The sequence below is a fragment of the Corvus kubaryi genome, unplaced genomic scaffold (assembly GCF_017639235.1).
Source record: "Corvus kubaryi isolate FWS band 111438036 unplaced genomic scaffold, C.kubaryi_AGA036_p1.0 37334, whole genome shotgun sequence".
In the NCBI taxonomy this organism is placed as follows: domain Eukaryota; kingdom Metazoa; phylum Chordata; class Aves; order Passeriformes; family Corvidae; genus Corvus; species Corvus kubaryi.
The window spans coordinates 5353046-5374214 of record NW_024581108.1 but is presented as its reverse complement, the minus strand read 5'-3'; the positions used below and the strand labels follow the sequence as shown (position 1 = coordinate 5374214).

Below are 21169 nucleotides of genomic sequence, written 5' to 3'. Positions count from 1 at the left end.
AATTTTCTCACACTAGAGGCTGGGATAACACATCAGAGACTTAAAACTCATGCTTAACCCTCAAAACAAACATGTCACAATCAAAAGACTAACACTTAAGTCAAAAAAAAAGCAATGAACCTTGGCAATCTGGACATATCCATCTGTGTAAATTCTAGACCCCGTTTTACAAACCTGAACTTTGATTATCTTTGATCTGAAGTGTTGCCAAGGTGCATATGCAATGAACTGTGTGTCATTAGTATCAAACAACTTAGATAAGATGTGTTACTATAATTTCCTTACTTAATCAAAGCCATATTCTGATGAGAAAACATTTGAATCAGAATGCGTCTGAAGAGCAGTAGAATATCACCGGCATTCGGCTCCCTTATAGCAACAATTTAGGGGTTTATCAGCATTCTTACATTCATGCTTGTTTCCTACAAGGAAAGCTATACAGAGTACCTTTCACAACAGGCTGGAATAAACAAATAAATTACATCATCTTCAGGGGGGTAGGCACAAATATACTTTCTTTTACTGTCAGTTAAAGTATCTCTACACAGGTAGGGTGTACAAAATAAAATGCACCAGGAATACTACTAAACATGCAGCCAAAAAACTCCATCTTTTCTACTAAATATGTAATTACTATAGATGTATCCCAAGAGAATAAATAAAAGGCTGAGAGATAGCTTATTATGTAGCTCCTTCCTCCTATTTTCCCAGGTGGAAAATAAATATATTAAAATCCCATTAATCCCATTAAATCTTCATTTCCAGAAAGGACATATTTCTAAATATATAAAAAATGAAAAAAATCTTGGTTTATAGATTTTTCAATACTGAGTACATCTCTCCTTGGATGTTTAGCACTTCAGATATTTCAGTATTAGCCTTGGAGACCAAGAACTATTGTCTCAAGTTTGTCTTGCATGGACATATTACTGAAAGCTTACTGGCTGCCAACAAATCTAACAGAAATATAATCAACGGATAAAATGAAATATTACATTTGTTAGATTAATTAAATCCTCACACAAAGTTTAAATATTAAATAGGAAATTAATAAAATGCAAACCACATGGCCTTTACTGAAAAGGAGTATACAAAAGAGAAAAAGTGGCATTATGAAAATGCAAGAGTAGAAGCAAATAAAACGTGCAGTCTTTGGCTCCTGGTTAGAAATATCAATCTCATAGCACAAAACAAGCAAGAAGCTATTTAACAGCAGAGAGCACTGCAAAGTGACCATCTTACGGCTTCACCTCCAGCAAGGAGTTAAAGGAAGGAGACGGCAGAACACAGCGCAAGGGAAAATTCTTTTATTATAAATCTATTTACCATTGCATTTAATGCTACTAATTAGAAACTGTAGTTTAAACAACCTGCAAGGTCCAGTGCTGTCCTCCACTAGTGACCAGTTCTCTCTCTCGCTGTATTTTGAGGGCCACTTCTTTTAATTGCTTCCCTGGCAGCTTTTCAATACCAGCTTGACTTCAGCAATTAAGACCTCTCCAGATTTCCCCCCTCCCTGGGTCTAGGCCACTGAAAAGGTGTTGCTTAAACCCACTACAAACAATTCAATTAATGTTGAAAAATTACTACTCTGGAGTACTTAATTAAAAACTCAACCTCTCTTTCCCAAACTTCAAGTATTTTTAAACTTTTTGTTTTCTTAAACTGGAAGGAAAAATGTATCACAGGAAGGGAAAAAAAACCTCTTCAGAAGTTTGATATTCCTGGGAGATATGCAGACGAGAAGCACATCCATGCTTAATCACAGCATGTATAGGAAAAGAAAGAATGAACATTTCACACAAAGAGAAATGCAAAAGTAACCCTTTGCAAACAGATCAAGAAAGTTCCTTTCAAAAGTGAATTGGCTGCAAAAGAAGATAGTATCAGCAAGAGCAAGTGCTGAGCCAGGTACTGTGGGGTAGATCACTGCTATTAAATACAGAGAAAGCAAAGGCCTTGTAAACATTGACTGAATCAAGTAAGTCATTCTTACAGGACTGATGGATAAACCTCTCAGAAATCATTTAGGCCCAGAGATGCTCCTCCAGTCTGCCATAGCTCAGCAGCACTGGCATCTCTGAGACAAGAGCAACCTTCTCTTCCTCCAGCAGCAATTCCACAATAGTTTTCTGAGTAACATGAAACAGCAGCAATTTCTTGGCTTGGAAACAGGCTGTCGAGCAGCCACAGGTTCTGCGTAACAGTACAGTGAGACAGCTGCCCTTTCTTTGGGGTTGACAGTTCTCCCCAAAAGGGAAAAACATGCTAGGAAGTTCTAATGATACGTCTTATTTCTGGGTATGACTTTTTTTCACAGAAATGCTATTTAGGTCAGGTCTAGAAAATCCTTTTCCCACCTCAGTCTCTTCAAGAAATGTAATCATGTCACAAGAAATTATGCGGAGTTCAGTTGTATGTACGTGCTTGAAAAAATGTCTGTCATTTTGAAAGTACATTATATTTGAAACTGAATAGCCATTTCACTTGATTAAAACTCAGCTTTAGAGAATAGTTAATGCACGTATGCCCACTTGTGAGCCCAGAGACGTAACAAATAAGTGGATGCGTGAAGTATCAGATAAAGAGTCTCCAGTGAATTGCAATTGTTTTAAGTATTAAAAGAAGAAATACTACAGGGAGCTCAGGTAAAACTCTGTACCTTGACTCTCCTCAACTCTCAACCTCAAGTTAGACCTTTGCATTTCAGAGCTGATATTATTCTGCACTCCATGTTATGCTTGCAATAATTTGAAATGCTCCCTACAGAACTGTTCAGAATTATGGACACCCTGAGCACAAACTGCTGAAGATCATTTTCAAGTGTATGTTACATGAAATCTGATGCTGTGCTCATGCAGTATAGTTTATAAAGAAAACTGCACAGGTTAATACCTCTGGATACTAAAAATTTTCATTCCAGATTTACTTATTGTATAAATAATTGGCCTCACTGCAGAAAATGCATTGGTAAACCCAGATCTAACATAAGTATTTCTAAGATATTAGTTGCTAACAGAAATTATTTATGAACACATCCTAAAAAATTCCTGGTTTTTGCCAAAGTGACCTCCTTCCAAAATTTTACACACCTTAAAATTTAGCCATGACAATTGGTACTAAGCATCTCAGAGAATTGTGGAAAATTTTTCTAGCACTAAAATATAGCTATTGTCACATATTCAAATGCTACCTAGACAGTTTAAAAAAAAAAAAAAATAACACCAACCCCACAACAGGAAGCCATGGATGTTACTGTCAAACACAACTAAAAGCTCTCAGCCAAACCTCATATGAAGGATTTCAAAGTTGGTCTCAAGACGTGTTCACCCTCACTCCCTGCTGTGACACGCAGCAGACGTACCCTTAGGATCCCACTCCCTACAAACAACCAGTCTTACATTTACACTATGCTTACTTTCCACTCAAAGTAGTTCAGCTCTGTGCACTATCACCATTTCAACTGATCACACAACACACTGTCATCTAATAGAAAGGCATTTGTGCAATAAAAAAGTAAGAGAGCAGAGAGAAAAACACAAGTAATTTACAAATAAGTAAAATACAAATAAGTATTCCTTTTTGAATCTTTACAAGGATTTTATTATTTACCAGAAAAAAAAAAAAAAGGCATTCCTAAGAGATATTCTCACTAGAGGTGAGCAATGTCATTTCACAAAGGATGATTTTCAGGTTCTTTTTTACCTTCTCTTCTCAGGAGCAATGCTGATTACTTACAGCTAATTCATTTTCTCTGTTCCAGCTCGGCTGTTACATTTCACAATCATCTTTGAAAATGCTATTTACTGAAGTAATCAATCAATCAATTTTCTATATGCTAATACTCAAGCATTCTGGTTTGTCACATCAAAGAGTCTTCATCAAGAAGACATGTTATAAAATTAAATTAACCATATCACAAGTAAATTGTGCTTTTGATCAAGAACGCGCAACTTGTAAGAATTTGCTAGGAAATTTGCTTATTTGATCATATGATGAGTGGCTTTTTTGAGATCAAGGAAAGTATCTTGTTAACTTTTTGGAAACATACTGCATTGTTTCAAACAAGATAATGGCTTTCCTTTTTCTTTATCAGTTTCCTTTCCCAAAAAGGATGGGAGATGAACTGCTTTGAGCTAATCTATTCCTGTATAAAATTTTTGATCACTACCTGATAGGAACAAAGCTCTGTCACACATTAGTATTTGTAAATCAAAAGCATCAATACTTTATGTACTTTAATATTCACTGGCTGAGTCTTATTTGTGAAAGTTCTAAGTCTTACAAATCCGAATTTACCAAGTTGCTTGTATTGATAAGCTTTAAATACTTTATAATATACATTTAACACTTAACTGAATCTATTTTACACTTAACTGAAGACAAGTCTATGTTTTGGAGTCAAAAACTGTGAAAATACAGGATTTATACAGCCATTCACTTGTAAATTACTCGAGAAATACCTGTATCTAAGAAAAAAGGTAGCACTGGTTTGCAAGGAGAAGCCAGGACATCTATTCATATAACCAGAGTATCAAGACAAACACATAACACAGCATTCCATGTTTTAACACTGAAGATAACTCCCTGCACAAAAAAAGCCAATATTAAGATGGTGGTACTTTATTTTTATGATGGAGTCACTACAAAATTTATTTCACTGAATTTTAAGAAGCACTAATTTCCATAGTAATATACCTCACACATTGTAAGGTAAGTTGTAAAAACAAAGATTGGGATATCTTTGATGTTTGTGAACTGGAAGACATAATATTAAAGTATATTTATCATCTTCAGGTGTTTACCCACTCTTTTCATAAATTCTGGTTTGCTTTCACATTTTACACTGTCCTTACACTGTGCTCTTAATCATACATAGCATCTTCACACCGTTCTTGTTGTGTCCAGAATAATCTAAAGAAATTTTATAACTATAAATATGTTGTGAATGATTGCTTATAACCCTGAAAAACATTTGATCAAAACCAACTGGAATCACAGCAAAGAACAGGCAACCATTCTTCTTTAACAGACACGAAGTTGGCATTCATTTTTGCAGTATTGCAATATTTATACTGATGAAAAAACCCCAGGCAGACATGTTTGTTTATTGCTTTGGTAACCTATGTGAGGTTGGTACAAGTGAAACACCTCTGCAGGTTATTTGAAAAATGCAGCAGACATCTAAGGCTTTTAAGGTGCTCTGATAAGAAAGCTTTAATTTGTCAGTGTTCAATATGTCAGAGCTCAAATATTCTCTCAGAAGAAAGCTTAATGCGCATGCATTATTAATGCACTATCTATCTGAGGGAACAGATCTATTTGAGCAGAATCTGACCAATGTCATTAGACACAGAGTGCAAAGTGAATTTGAAAATGCGAAGGATAATAGGTAAGAGAACACTTTTCACCTACCTTGTGTCTTGTACTAGTTTTCTTTAAAATTTAGAAAATTAATGAGCTCTAGTTACAATTTATGCAGTTTCCCTAATCTAAATTGTTGTGCACACACCTACCAGGTTTGATAATCAATGAATCTCAGGGTTATTTCCTTACTATCAGATGATATGTTCTGTGTCCCTTGAGTTGCAAGACGTGAATTACGTCGAACTGAAGCAGCAATTTTTCAAAAACATGTTAGACTCTACCTGAGCTGTTGCACAAACTCTCTAGTGACCCAAAACAAAGTACAGTGTAATTAAAACTAAAACCACTACTTTTTGAGGGCTGTACAGCTTTCATGTCTGAAGTCTTTTATTTAGGTATGTAAAAGAAAAATCAGATTCATTAACTCCATACCCTAATCACTATAATGAACCTGTTTCCCACTGATTTTTCAGGCATTACTAATTAGACATGACATTAATATTGCTATTTCAGCTACAGCATCTAGGCAGAAACTACAATCATAGTACTTCAGAAGGTGAAATTTTAACTGTTCCTCTGCCTGCAAGATGTTTTCATAAATTTCTCAGTTTGTGAAAGGCAGTAGTTGCGTAAGGCCTAATTAAAAGGTGTGTTACAACACTGTTGCAAGAGACTTTACCATTTTGAGTCTGTGTGTCTTGAAATCCAGCAGGACTAAACTCAAGCTGACATAGCCGTGAGCAACCTAAGCCCTGCAGAAGACTGAAGTTGAAAATCTCCACGCACCTCTTCCAACCTAAATTCTTCTTTAAATTGCATTATGTATAAGACATTTCTATACTCAAGTTTGCTGACCATCATTTTTACAGTGGATTACAAAGCCCAGCTGAGAAAGGCTTAATTAAATTAGAAACTGGACAACATGATGACAAAATAAATTCAGCACAAACCAGCACAAGACATTGCATGTCATATTACACTAATGGGTTCAAATATTCTCAGTGGGAAACTATAATCTGCAGCCTTTCATGGGAAAGATCTCTGCTGTTGTGACAATGAGAACACACACCTGCTTCATGCTCTACTGTGATCAAGAAACAAACTACACACAAAGAAGTATTTAGTGGATGGAAGCGAATATTAAGTGTCAGCATGAGACAGACGTAGCAACAACCAACAGATTTTCTTTCAGTATTTATTCTGTCATCTCATGAGAAAATTGAAGAATTAAATTCTTCCCTACAATGATGAGAAAAGCAATTGTTCTATAATAAGAAATTAAGCCTTGTAATTAGCTAAGGAGTAATATAACTGTGGTACATACATTGAATATGTACATATGCATACAACAGAGGAGGAAAACTTCAACTTTCAAGGCATTTTTTTCTTTCTACAAAGAATGGTTAGCATAAATTCATTGACAAATATTACTCAACTATTTTTAAAAATAAGCATTTTTAAAACCAAAAAGCATGTGTAGAAGAGCTTTCTAGGGAAAAAAATACCAATCAACACTCCTACCTTTGAGCATAAGCTGAATAACATGAAAGTATAGAATATTTTATGTAATCTGTAGGTATATTATGAGACATTACATATCTGCTCTGGTTCTTCTGGGGTTTTTAATAGAGGAAGAAATTAGACAGGATGTGCTACTAGAAATTATAAAGGATTTTGTCTCACACAGTAAGTTTTTGAGGTTTTAAATGGCCTAGTAATGGCAAATAAACCATGCACTTTATCACATTGCTGACAAACTTTCATTCAATACATGATGTCTCTAATTTGGCTGAATGGAAACAGTAATTTGGCTGTACACTTCTACCAATATTATCTTGGATATGGAAAGACTTTGCATTTAAATCAATGCTATTTGAAACGCTAGACCAAATTTAAACATTCCATGTCTAGTACAGTAAAGTCTTTGCAGCACTATCTTTGAAAAGATGCTTATTTACCCTTGCAGCTGAAGGCTCATCCACTGCTATGAACAGAGCTCCAAGAACAAAACAGCAGCTGTTCAAATTGGCCACTGACACAGTTAAGCATCACATCTCTTCCAAGGCAATAAGCAGGTTACACTCCCCCTGTGCATGCAGAACTTCCACTGACCAGTGATAAGAGGCACATCAAGACAGAACTCAGGCGCTTACCATGATGGCTCCTCTTAAAACATCCTCCAGTGGTCTCTGCTAGACAACTTCACAAAAACTTATCAAACCCACCAACCAAAACTTAGACTTTAAGAGCTTGACTGGAATACTAACTATGCTGCCCCAGTGTGCTGCTTCATTTTATTGTGATCTACAAAATCCAGTAGTCCAAAAGAACCAACAATTTTGGGTTGTACACAGTAAACCTTTTTTTTTTTTTTTTTTGGGGGGGGGGGGGGGGGGATGGGTAAATGAGCAGCTTCAGCTGTGGCTATTCTGTGTATAGGTGAACAGCATCAAACTCAGTGGTGCAGCCAGACCACAGTATCATTGTTGTACAAGGATGGGCTGTATGAAGAGACTTCAAGAACACCAATGAAATTCTTAGGAGAAATAGAAATCGTAGTGTTTGGTATTATATATTCTCTAAATAAAGCAACGGTGTCAGGAAAACAGCAAATACACACTGTAGGAACAAAGCTGTAATACAAATAAAAACAATTTACTCGGTTTCCTATGACCAGTAACCCAGCATTTCCAACCTCCGTCAGAATAAAACTCACCACACACTACAGTAAGAGATCTGGCTAAGAGGTAGAATATTTTCACAGATTTGTGAAATTTGCTTTCTAACAGAAACTTACTAGCTGAAAAGCAACACTCTGGAAATTGCACTGGGGTTTCATCTATCCTTACTTTAGGGATTTTCCATACCATGTATGCCTAATGTATTCCTGCCCTCTGCACCTAAATCAAGTCGAGCTGGCAAGGCAGTGTTCTCCTCTATTTCATACTTCATCAGTAACATAAGCTTCCCATACCTGGGGACAAATTCTCACCTCAACAACACCAGCATCTCAACAGTAGGTGCTTTTTCAGCAAACAAACTATCACTGTTTAATATGCCAGTATAAGCATTGAAGTTCCCCCCCTCAAAAAAATAGAAATCACAGTCTAGCTAAAATAATTATGCCTCTAAGACAGTTCTAGTGGCAACAAGGTTAATTCTTACTTTAAAAATAACAAGAGAGATCCTAGTTTGTTCTCTTATTATGTTCTTAGATTAACATTTGCACAAACCTAACTTCAACACACTGCTATCCCAAAGGAATTGAAATTTCTGTCTGGAACTCAGTAAACAACATCACTTCTGATAATCAAAACCCAGTATTATTCATCCCTTCAACTGTGCTGGTTTTGCAGTCTTGTAAAATTTTTAAGTAATGAGAATAACTTTGTCCATAGAAGCAGCACTTATAATTGTATGTGATGAATAAGAGCATAATTTCAACCATGGCTACTTTTCAGAGCAGAAGAGTTAATCTACACAGTAGACAACAAGAACCCTGAAAACAAATCAAACCAACCAACAACCATTCAACATGCTTGGCTTAGTTTATTCCCAAATACAAACTCTTGTGTCTCAACATGCACTAGAATACAATTATTGCTACATGCACCAAGGTATGTTTTGAGACAGATGCTGAGGGAAACATGCAATGAAGTCAAACTCATGTAATGGAGTGGTAATAATGCCACTGCATCATGGTGCACCTCAGCCCTGATCCTACTGCTCCAGCCCTGGTGCCTTAACCAGACGGAAGGAGGTTAAACTAGAGGTGTGGCTTTACAAGAAGGACAAACATCCATGCAAGACACCACCACCCATTTTCAAAGACCAAGTCCATCTGCCAGAGAGGAAACAGTGACACATGGACTCGTCAACCACTGAGGTGCTGCTTACTCTTACAGGCAAGCAGCAGCACCAACCCCTGTTCACAGAGGCACACTCCCAGCAGCTGAGCAGTGCTGGCTAGGTGCCTAGCACTGCATGAGGGGCAGAGCTGCACTCATGCAGCAACACAAGGAGGGGCAGGGGAGAACAGTCCTGCACACAACCATCAAAATGCCTGAGAAGAATTGGGAAAAAACTCAAAGTGCTCTCCCCACTCTCCTTAGCTCCTTGCCTGACTTCTGGTTTGCTTGGTTTGGTTTCTTGGGGCACTGGGCCAGGACTCCTGAAGAGTGATGAAGATTTGCAATGCTGAGTTCCTCACCTCTCATACGTGTGTTAAGTAAATATAATTGTGGTATTATACAAAGTACAGCACGGAGAGCAGAGGGACAGAAAAAGGCACACATGCCAATAGACACCTCTTTCCACCCCAATTACACCATCCAGAAATTTTTGCCAAAACATGTCATTTTTACCTTCAGCAAGATGGGAAACATAGTAAAGAGGCTTGATTATATCTGTCCAGCCCAGGGTCTCCTTCCTTATGTTTCCTTTTAAATCATAAACACTCACCACACTGAGGTTTTTAAAAAATATGCATAGTTTATGGGAAGTTTCACTCAAATCAGCTCACAATGGCCTTTTTTCCTGAATCCACACACATTTAGGACCACACTGGGAGCCTCTCACTCCCCCTATTTTTCTTTCCATAAAACGAGCATCGCCCTGTCATCCAATTCCCTTGTGAATGTTTTAAATTTAATCACAATACCCAAGGTGTCAATAGTCATGTTCGTCTTTCTGACAAGAATCAGAAATGGAAATAAATTTCATGCTGCATAACAATAATGTAATCTGCAGTGCTGCAACTCAACAACTTACTTTTCAAGAAGTCTAAAGCAACCTCATTTTACTTTAAAACATATAAAGGAATGCAGCCCTTTGAAACTAAATACCGTGCAACTTGATTCAGGTACTAACTAGTATTTTAGATAAAAGCCACTAGAAAAGATGCCAGGATCCCCCCTCAAACCACAAGCATCACCTTTCAAAAACATACTTCAATTAGTCAAAATTAAAATGGGATGGGAAAAATGTCACTATTATGATAGACATTTATTGTTAAAATAATTAATGTTTCCCCATGGTTGCTTAAGACATCATTACTAAAACAGTTTTAGCAGCAAAGTTGGAAAGTACTACATAGCCTAGAGTGCCCTCTTCCTTTTCCAAGACGAATTTCAGGGAAATACTGTTGATGAAGATGTCAATCAGTTTTTTCTCAGAATGTCAAATAAAATAACTAGACTGTATTAAAACATGGCAAAAGTTCATCATAATTTAAGCAAAATCCTTACATGAGTGATGAATGCGATTCTACCCTAATAAAAATATACTTACAGAGCCATCTGAAATTGTTCAAGCCATTTTTTCTTCAAGTCTTTAGTTTTGCAATAAACTTCTAAACCATTTTCACCTTGGTTATGAATGAGGTAGAAGCCATAAGACCACTGCATAAGAAGATTGATAATACAAAGGTCATAGTTATGAAGAAAGGAAAGGGGGGAAAAAAACCCCTAAAAATAACAAAGCATTTGTATATTCTTTAATTCATTAATTTTGGGAACAGCAAGACACATTGTGTTCCCTTAGAATGACTTACTCAAACATTTTAATTGTATCAAAATAAAGTTGAAACTTCTAAATATTCACTAAGAAATTGTATTTACATTTTAAACTCCTGAAAAATGCTTCAAATTCTTGCTAAAAATAAGCATTTTATGTGAATTAGCAACATATATTTACCTTCTTATTTTCTTTATCAGTAGTGGGATTATTTGTAATTTTGTATTTCTGAAGATCTATTATTTCCTTCATTTCGTAATTATCCCCCCTCCGTTTGCAAACAATGACAGCTAGATCAAACAAGAAGATATGCCTATGAAAATACAATACAGAGATGGTTAAAAACACTCCCGAAAGCCAACACCAAAAAGTCTTATTTTACACACTTTTGCCAGTGGCACTTAAATTTTGAAGACAAAGAGCTAAACTACTGGCTAATAAAACAACCAACACTGAAAGTATTTTTGATTAAGACCGACTCCTTGTAAGGGACTCAGTGATCTTAAATAATAATGTAATAACTAATTTTCCATTCGTAACTTTGCACATTCACTTGGTAAATGGTAGACAGGCCCAGTGAATGCCCACCAGAATGGAAAGCCCCCAAGAAACAATGGGCTGGCTTCAAATCTACAGAGTTACTTAACAGGTTTTCAATAGCAAACACCACAAGGTATGCCATCACCTGTCTTGCCTTGCACGCTTGTCCAACGTTGTTATCCTTATTTCCCCATCACCTTGAGGTCTCCCATACTGTAAGAGGGAATGGTTCTGAAACAGAAGCAGAATGTATGATTCCATACAGCAAAAGTATGAACATAACAACACATTCCAATGTTAGACCACTCACTTCTTTTACCCCAAAAAACGACTTTTCAGACCAGCAAACATCTTTTCCTCACTACCATCTAAACTACATACTATAAAGAATCAGTCCATTCTAGTTTTGTCTTCAAATGGGAAAGGATGTCCCATTACAAAAACACCTGAGAGTCACTGTACACATACAAACCTTTAACTATGCAAATATATTTAGCTACTGACAGCCAGAAAAGCAGAAATTTATGCACTCTAATACCCATGTCATTCTAAATCAAGCATACTTATACTTAAATATTACCAAGAATACTATAAACTCATATGAAATGAAGAAAAAATACATCTATCAATATTTTTGATCAAAAGTGATTTAAAAATTGTATGTAAATTAAAAACATCACATACCAAATTCTCTATTGATAGTTGAAACTGTCTAATTTCACGAAGAGTTTCATTATCTCTCTTTACTTCATTTACATATTGAGCCAAGTCCTAGAGTACCAACAAGCAAAAGGGAGGAAAAAAATAACTTTTTAATAGCAAAAATACATTTTTAATACATTATTTTACTGCTTTAATACATTATTTTGACAAGTTTATTTCTAATTTTATCTTTGACTTAACTACATATTTAGTAATTTCTCTTGAAATTCTCTTTATCATTCAAGAATTACCAATACGTATGCCTAAATAAAGAAGGAAAAAAGTATCTGCATATCTTCAATAATACAACACTCTTCATGGTATCTATTGGAACATGAATTTAGTATCAAAAAAGAGGGAAACAAGTAATAAATGCTAAAAAAGAGCTGATTTTTTCTGAATTTCTTTAGTGTCTTATTTTCAAGATTAAAGATGGAAATATAATTTATGCAGCACACTACTGAAAAAGCAGTCAACATCCCATATCTGAGGTAAATAGGAAAAAAATAGAGACTATAGTAGAAAACATCTATAAGTCAACTCAAAAGCAGAATGTAAGGTGTAAATGAATCATAAACCTGGGTGCTTATTAGAAGAGAAAAAGCTGTGGCCCCAGTAGTGGGATTTTGCTCTTACTGTCACACAGCAGAGAGAAGCCATTACACAGCAGATTTTAAAAGGGATATACTACCTGAAGTCACAGAGATCATTATTGTGCCCTTTACCAGAACATGTACTGTACACATTTCACTGAAGGCTTTAAAATGCTCTGAACATGCTTGAGTAATAGTGACAATTTGCTGGGGTTTCTCTGTTTATGGCTAGAGATGAGGAGTGAGCAGAAAAGGTAATTGGTAAGGTCAGGGATGCTGAGAGCAGCAGTTGGAAAAGGCATTCTCATCTTCCTAACTTGCTTTTACAGTATCCCTTCAATACAGTCACAAATTCAGAGGGTGGGAGGAAAATACATCTTCTTCCTAAGATGTTTTTAATCAGAATCCGTGAATAGCTGCAGTCATTATGCTAGTTTCCCAAATGGATCTGTGCAGGACACATTCACATCAGTCCTAAAGACTTAGCTTAGAAATTAAATAATGTCCTTTTCTTGCTGCTAAAAGAAATCCAACAACATAACTCTACCAAGAATTTTCTTTTCTGGGGGGGCAGTACCACTTTGCTAGCAGTTTTTCCAAAGACATTTTCTTTTTGAGCAGAGACACCAGGGTTTTTATGAGCAAAACACCAATGCTACACTGTTATTTCTACTACAGTGGCAGGGACTACAGTAAATCAGAATGGGAACAATGCTGCAACCTAAAGGAAAGACGCTCATACCTCAGGGGGTTTGTGGGTTTGGAGAGGGTGGGGGTGAGGTTTTGTGATATTTTGTTTGGTTACATCCTGCCAGCCAGCATGTATCTGCACAGCCACTCTGGCAAGAGATTTCTTTGATTTTTCAGTCCAACAGACACCAACTATGAAGAAAGCCAGCAAATGGGAATGAAAAAGCAGGCGTAAATATAAAACAGAGTTATTTTCCTAGCCAATTAGCAGCAACCAGGATGCATGGCTTGCTACTAGATGGATGAAACACTGTGCCATCTCTTTTCAGGCACCTCTCCGAGGGAAATTATCATGGCGTCCATCCCTCTACACTCTTTGCACAAAAATGGATAACAAAATAGGGAACTAAAAATCTCATTTGTGAGCTGGTTTGTATTCCAGGCATTCAAGGCAGTCACAAAATAGGAGACAGCTGTGTGACCCAAAACTAACTTAGTCTGACTTCAGCATCTACTGTGGAACATACAGATTACAATGGGAGATATAATTTATGTCACGTTGGCTCCTTTCCCCACAAAGACTAGAAAAAACTTCGCAATTCCAACACATGAATGTCACCATCTTGAAGCCAAGTGAAGCAGACCTGTGCTTTGTTTCTGAAGCTGTGCAGAGGAACACACAATACCTTATGCACAAGGCAGCACAGCTATTCTATAAAGCTATCCTATAAAGTATTTGTTTGTACCACTTGCAGGTGATTGTATAGTGACAGGTACCCTACCTCCAGAAAGATGCTACTGCTTTCAAAGGTAAAGCCACAGAGATCATATTAGGATGACAGAAAAAGGTCTTGTGAAGAAACATAGCTGTCCATCACACTGGGAAATTACTAACCTTGATTCAAATTGGCTTACAGTAGTAGAAATATTTCTAAATTTCAGAAGCAAGACCAACATGATTGAAACACCTGTTTTTCAGCAAATGCAAAAGTAACCCGAAATGGGGAAGTTCCATTTCACAAACGCTCTGCTTCAGAAAACTACTGAACTTGTTTCCCAGACTTGAACAAAACCCTCATCTTTATACTTGCCATGACATAGAAAGCTCACAGGAACCTGTGAAAACATGTTTGAAATGTGAAGAACATGATCTCCTCCAGGAAATACAGTTCTGAGCTACCATTCTAACTGCCAGCAGACATAAATCCTTCACTGCCATAAATACTCACCTTCATTGCATCAAGTGCCAGTTTTAGATTTGCCTTCTCCATGGGATCAGCAGTGTGCTTTACCAGCTCCTGTGGACAAAGCAGTTGAAACTTTCCACCCAATGTCTGTCACATTTTAAATTGACATCATCATTGCTCATCCCCACCCCCCAAAAAATAAAGCAGAAAATACAACCCAAGAATAGGCATTTTCATCCCCACAGTGAGCAGCCTGTCAGTGAGTGGGGCCTATTGCAGTTAATTGGCAAGTGTTTAGTAATGATTGCTGTACAGCCTAAACACTGACTTTAGTTGCTAATGAACCATCACGAGAAGTGAATTTAGTCTGTCTAGTGCTTAAAACTTGCCAAATCAGATCATTACTGTATGTGCATGCTGGAAGCCCAGGTAAACAACACAAGTTCATTTACACATAGCTACATGGTATTTCATCCTCTTCCAAAGCATGCACTTGTCCAGAGACAGGGATCCATACTGGCAGTAAAACCTCAGCTGAAGCATGCACAGCTTAAAAGTCACTGTCTCATTATACCTAAGAGGAAGCTGACTCAGAAAACATACAAATTTACACGTTCAAAGAATTCTTTTAGTCACTTCCCATATGGAAAATACAGGTTTCTTGGGCTTTATGAAGCGGAAGTGTAACCTCTTGGGGAAACAGGTCATTTCTTCTTTATAATTTGAGGCAATGATACATTTCCACTCACATAACTTAGTAAAATCGTAAGAAATTAAATAGTATTTTTATACTCATATTACAATTAATAATAATTGTTTATAATTATAATTAATACTTATATTTGCGTTACAATTCTAATAATTTATTCATTATTTTCTTTCCAAGTCTGTAAAATATTTTTCTTGTACAACATATAGACAGTGTTACACAGAGCATAGTGACATTGTATATCATCTTCCGGGAATATACATGTTGATTATAAAATCATGAGTCAGATCCCATGGGTTTTTTTTAAAAGAAGTCATACCATTCGTTTTGCTTTTTCCAATTTTGCATTGATCAACATATTGATGACTCATTTATAGAAGTATTTCAAAAATTTAATATTACAAAATGTATGTTGTTCTGCAGACTCAAAATTATACTCCATATATAAGTAGTAGATCTTTTTAAAATGACATTTTACAAGCATCAGCAGGGCTGACAGTCTAATATAGTAACACATTTCTTTGCAGCTGAACTAATGAGTCTCCCGGCACAGCTATCAAATTAAATTTATAAGACTCTCCACCCTTATTACAGGACTAACTGCAAAAGCTAATGCTTTGTGGGTTATAACAAGAAGCATCTCAAAATAAATATGGCTTAATTGCAATTTATGACAGCAAAGAAGTACCTTAAATGTATGCTGTATGGATTGCCCAGCTGCCTCTTTTGGGGGGTAATGGTTCACATTTCCAAGTACCATGATTATGGTTTGGTACTACCAACCATCTTAAACACACCAACAATGAAAGGTCCAGGTACTGAGGAAACAATCGTGTTTTATTCGACTTCCCCCAGATATGCTTCAGCTCTAAGAAATGATCTCTGGGAGAAACCCTGCACTTGACTGAATTTTATTTCATAACCTATCTAGGGAAGTGTCAATCACCTTCCTTTGATAAAGACATTTAGCTTTCATTTTTACAACCCACTGATGATAAACACTCACGTTTTTCTCTCAGCCTCCTTAAATTTCAAAAGTAAGATACCTGGAGCAGTAGGTGATACTTCAGCACTCTCTGCATTGGAACCACTAAGAGATCCCGCAATGTAAACTTCCCATTATTGGCCCTCTTGGAACATTCCTAGTTCAAAGCAGAAGAAAAAGTAAGACAATAGAGTTAGAAAATAAAATTATTTAAGTGATATATATGAAAATTCAGTGACATATAAGCAACTATATTAACCTTACGATAAATAATATCAACAAAGCGAAGAAAAACTGTTGATACGGCAATACTAAACAAAGCCTGCATCTAGTCACTTGTTCTTAGATGTTTCAACATGCATGAGAGAGTAGAACAAAGGGAACAGAAATTAGGCATCCCATACAGGTAAAAAAAAAAAAAATCTATGTATATACCTATGGGGAAGGGGAAAAAAAAAAAAGGCAAAAGGTAATCATGGAAACTACAGGCCAGTCAGTCTCACTTCAGCACTTCACTGCAAAAATTGTGGAGCAAGTCCTCTTGCAAGCAATATCTGGACACATGAAGAAGAAATATGGGGAATATCCAGCATGGATTTACCATGGTAAATCAATGCTTGACCTACTTCGACTGCTTTCCACGATGAAATGGCTAGATCTTTGAATGGGTGGGGAGAGTCTACCTTGACTTTTCCAAGGCTTCATCTTGTAATATCCAGGTTGGGATGTTATGCTCCAGGTCTATAAAAAACTGACTCGATTATGAGGTTCAAAAAGTGCAGTGACTAATGTTTCCTGCACTACCTGAGGGACAGCTGCAAACAGAGCTCTTCAGGGCTTTGTCCAAGGCCTCCTGCGCTTTAATGCCATTGGCACTGATCTGCAGCAAAAGACACAGGACACTCACAGCAGGTCTGCAGACAGCACAGCTCAGAGGTGCAGCTGACACCTATCAGGGCATGTCCAGCACAAACCTCACACGAAGGCAACAAGGCAAAAGCAAAGTCCTTCACCTGGTAGGCACTAGCCAGGGACATGCTAACCCTGAGGGCTGAGCAGGTAGGGAGCAGCTCTGCAGAAAGGACCCAGGGGTCATGGCAGACAACCCTGAGGCTATGGGACAAGGGCTTGTTCAGCCTACAGGTCGCTCCCAACCTCTGTGGTTCTGCAATTCTGTGTTCTAGCTGAGATATCCTGATAAATGGAAGGGTATCACTGATGGTCACTTCCTGAAAGAAAACCCTAACTCTGCTAATGTCAGTGGCAAAACTCCCTTCACTTCAGGACCAGGCTGTGCGCTTTTGTATATGGAGCACATTTTCATTTGATCAGAGGTTCCAAAAGAATGAAGAGAAACACATTCACTTATCAGCCCAGCTAGTTTTGTCATCATAAAGGTTTTGACTTCAGTGAAAGCAGGACATACGCAGAGAAACACATGGTATCGTGTGTGTACATATATATTTATGTTAAAAAATACTGATACCTCTAACTTCAATTTAACGTCTTCTTTTGTCTTAGAGATATTGTCTAAGCACGATATCGCTATCTCCACTTGACTGCAGTACTGTCCATAAATAACCAACCTAAATCAAAGCAAGAGGAAGGATAAAAGGAACATTTGTTTATTCAAGAACAACCCTTGATCATTTTTTCACAATCCTTCTTTCAAAAGGATTAGTGCTTAAATAAGCAAGGATAGAATTTAGCCATGTGTTCAAATGGGCAGCATGAATGAATGAAGACTATTCAGGAGAACAGTTTTGCTCTACTTTCAAAATGGCCTAAAATCATGCATTTCCTTTAACAGTCACATAGATATATAAATACATTCTGATCAATACAGGATTCATTAAAAAGAAGCAAAATTTCTGTTGAACAGAACAGTCTGTAGTGTTTACAGCAATGTAGACTTCCAAGGTTGTAATGAATAAAATCTGGAGCACAGGCTTACTAGGATTAATTACAGCTATCCTTTAAAGAACTTGTAGGTTATCCACACTGATCTGCCAACAGTTTCTATCAGGTGTGAGCTCTCAGATCAAAATAACAGCATATAAAATCTCAAGAAATTTTCAATAGATGTCAGGTGAAGCAATGCTTTCTGAAGGAGCCTGGTTTTATGACAGGAGTTTCTTGCTTCTGTGTGGAGTGCTTCTTTCTGCTAGTTCCAGTGCCAAGAGTGCTCTCTTCTTTCACCATTTCATCAATTTCTTGAGGTGATTTCTTCCATATGCTTCAAACCCTTTTTGGTGGGTTCCTACAATCCTTCCATTGAGGTCTCTTAAATTTCTTTTACTGTCACTTAACCTTTACCCTTTTATTTAAATCTTTTTTTCATAATAAAGTGATGACACTGATTTAAAATGTATCATTTCTGATTACTTGTAATCACTGTATGGGTCAGACACTGCATCAACCTCTGTTCCCTTTTTTTAATAATATAAACTTGGTATTTCTTCTCAGTGCCCTTTGTTCCTCTTCTGGCACACATTTCAGAACAACTTTTGAAAGATAAGCATTTTCCAGAACAACTCCTTGTCCCCCGATTCCCTCCTACAGCAGCAGAAAGTTTAACAGCCTGGGAAATAATTATGTCCTGCTCCAAACTAGAAGCTGAGACAGAGGGTCTCTGAAAGCAGGACAGTTTATGGGCAGCCTGGGACACCCTCCTCCCTTGGAAAATCGTCCCATCTACCATTCTTTGGATGCTGCTGTCCAGTTGCTCACACACCAATTATTACTGCAATAATCCTCCTTCACGCATTACCCTGAAGCAAATCCAATTAGCTCCCCTACGTCCTTCCCACTCTGCTCCCAGAAGGACCTAATTTTTAACCAAAAACCCAAGGGTTACTTTAAGACAGGTCAGCAATGTAGCCAACAGAATAAGTGTTTTTCAGCCAAGTACCATAGGTATATAAATTAATCTATATAGTCCAACAGCTGTTCAGTGCTGGCAGAAGGAACAATATGAAAAGGTTGGTAAAAAACCTGGCAATTAGCCCACAGGGTATGGCATGTTGCCACAGCTATCCTGCTATCAGCTTGGCTGCTTTTCAAAGCTTGAAGGCAAAGGGCCTTTAAAGTCACACCTTTGACTCAGGGTAAAGCAAGACCATAGTCTCTTCTCTCTTCTACATCTGCTTTCTTGTCTTTCCATTTATGACTTCTTTGTCTTCTTTAATCTGAAATATCCCTAATAAATACCCTTTTTTTAATCTGTTAAACAATACTAATACATACTATAAAATATCTGGGATTGTGTGCATGAAAAAAATGCTGTGTAAAATAAGATATTTAAGTTTCCTTAAAAAGATATGTTACCTGTCTAAGTAACGATATTGCCAAAACTGGGCTAAGAGGGAGGGCTCATAAAACAATAGGTTGCATTTTGACTTTCAGGCTCAAAACACCAAAACTAGCTTGATAAGTATACTTACATTGAATTTAATCCTGTTTCAGTAATATTCATCAAACAAAAATACAGTAAAATACCAAATCGAGCACATATTAGCACAATTAGTAAGAGTGCTTAAATCTTACCTTTCCTTGTAGTTAATAAAAATTTGATGCAGGTTCTGACCATTTTTGTTAACAATGGAATCATTGATGTCCTGTGTAAGATTCCTGTGAATTTTCACCAAATCCTTAAAAACAGTAATGGGGAGGGGAAAAGCTTTATAAAAACAGAATGGCTTAAAGCTTTGAATATAAAAATAAATTATTTCATGTTAGACCCATTAATTTCAATACATTGAAAAACAGATTATTTGAGAATAGAATCTAATTTCAAGGTTTGGCAGATTTTCTGTATAGTGCAACAAGAAAAACTAAACTCCAAGAACTACCTATTAGAGACTAATTTATTCTAGCTTAGAATGTACACTGTTAATTCACCTTCCATTTATAATGATAATTTTAAAATTAAGCAAGTCAAGTAAATGCTTTAGTGACAAGATGAAGTAATGATTCATGTCCCTGAGCTGTGAAAAATTAGTTTTGTACATTACATTGGTCAATTAGTGATGTCCTAATGCTAAATTAACTGCAATCATAATGAGTTTTCCAATACAGCACATAACTAATGTCTGAGAGAAAGAAAAGAATATTGCAGAAAGATTTGCTCTTTGATTGTTGTTGCAACTCTCCTTTGCTTATACACTATTATACCTAAACTACAAGACATTGCATCAGCCTTAACACTGTATGGACACTGTCAGAGAATTCACAATAAATTAAGTCAAAACAGGTTAAGAAGTTTTGAAATCTGGATAACTAAGTAGTACACAGACCACTGGAATGAAAAAGAGAGGACTGTTTAAAAGAGCAAGCCATAGAAGATGGTTTAATGCAAGGAATTATATACTACAAAAATGATATTCAATATTGAGTTGAGAACTAAGTTAAAACATTTCACTTTACACTAACAGTATATACAGGGTCAACCACATCACTGATGAGGGTGCAGAATCTTGAAGCAGATCCAGTTCAGTCGCTAGCAACTGTATGGCTTTATCCTCAGAATTTTAAGTTGCAGAAGACAGACACTATTACAGAAATGCTTCCTAATTAATGTACTGGGAACAGGAGCACATTTTCTAAGGAGCACATAGGGACTCAACTAAGCAATATCCCTGAAAAACAGCTTAATGCTAAGGGGACAATGGGTCTTTTTGGGTTTCTATCTCTAATTCAAAGTCAGGTTTTAAACTAAACTGATGCTATCATCATTTGAAGTTAATGAATTTTCCAACACTTCAGTATGTGTTACACATAGCTTCATCTCTCTTTCTCTCTGTATGTCCATATATATAATTCAAAAGCATGCACAGGTGCACATATAAGAGCATCTATATATGGATGCACACATAGACAGATG

The 21169-nt window shown here is 36.7% G+C and overlaps 1 protein-coding gene across 3 annotated transcripts in view; it reads right to left on the bottom strand.

Moving 5' to 3' along the window:
- The window catches only part of VAV3 (vav guanine nucleotide exchange factor 3), a 152871-nt gene that overhangs the window by 69055 nt on the left and 62647 nt on the right, over positions 1–21169 (bottom strand). For all 3 annotated transcript variants that reach the window (XM_042029991.1, XM_042029992.1, XM_042029993.1), the window contains exons 8-15: positions 19834–19937; positions 17774–17873; positions 16349–16444; positions 14636–14704; positions 12106–12192; positions 11567–11652; positions 11062–11194; positions 10657–10766 (exon numbers count right to left, since the gene is read on the bottom strand). In XM_042029991.1, the coding sequence (XP_041885925.1) occupies positions 10657–10766; positions 11062–11194; positions 11567–11652; positions 12106–12192; positions 14636–14704; positions 16349–16444; positions 17774–17873; positions 19834–19937 (785 nt within the window). The remainder of the gene's footprint in view (positions 1–10656; positions 10767–11061; positions 11195–11566; positions 11653–12105; positions 12193–14635; positions 14705–16348; positions 16445–17773; positions 17874–19833; positions 19938–21169) is intronic.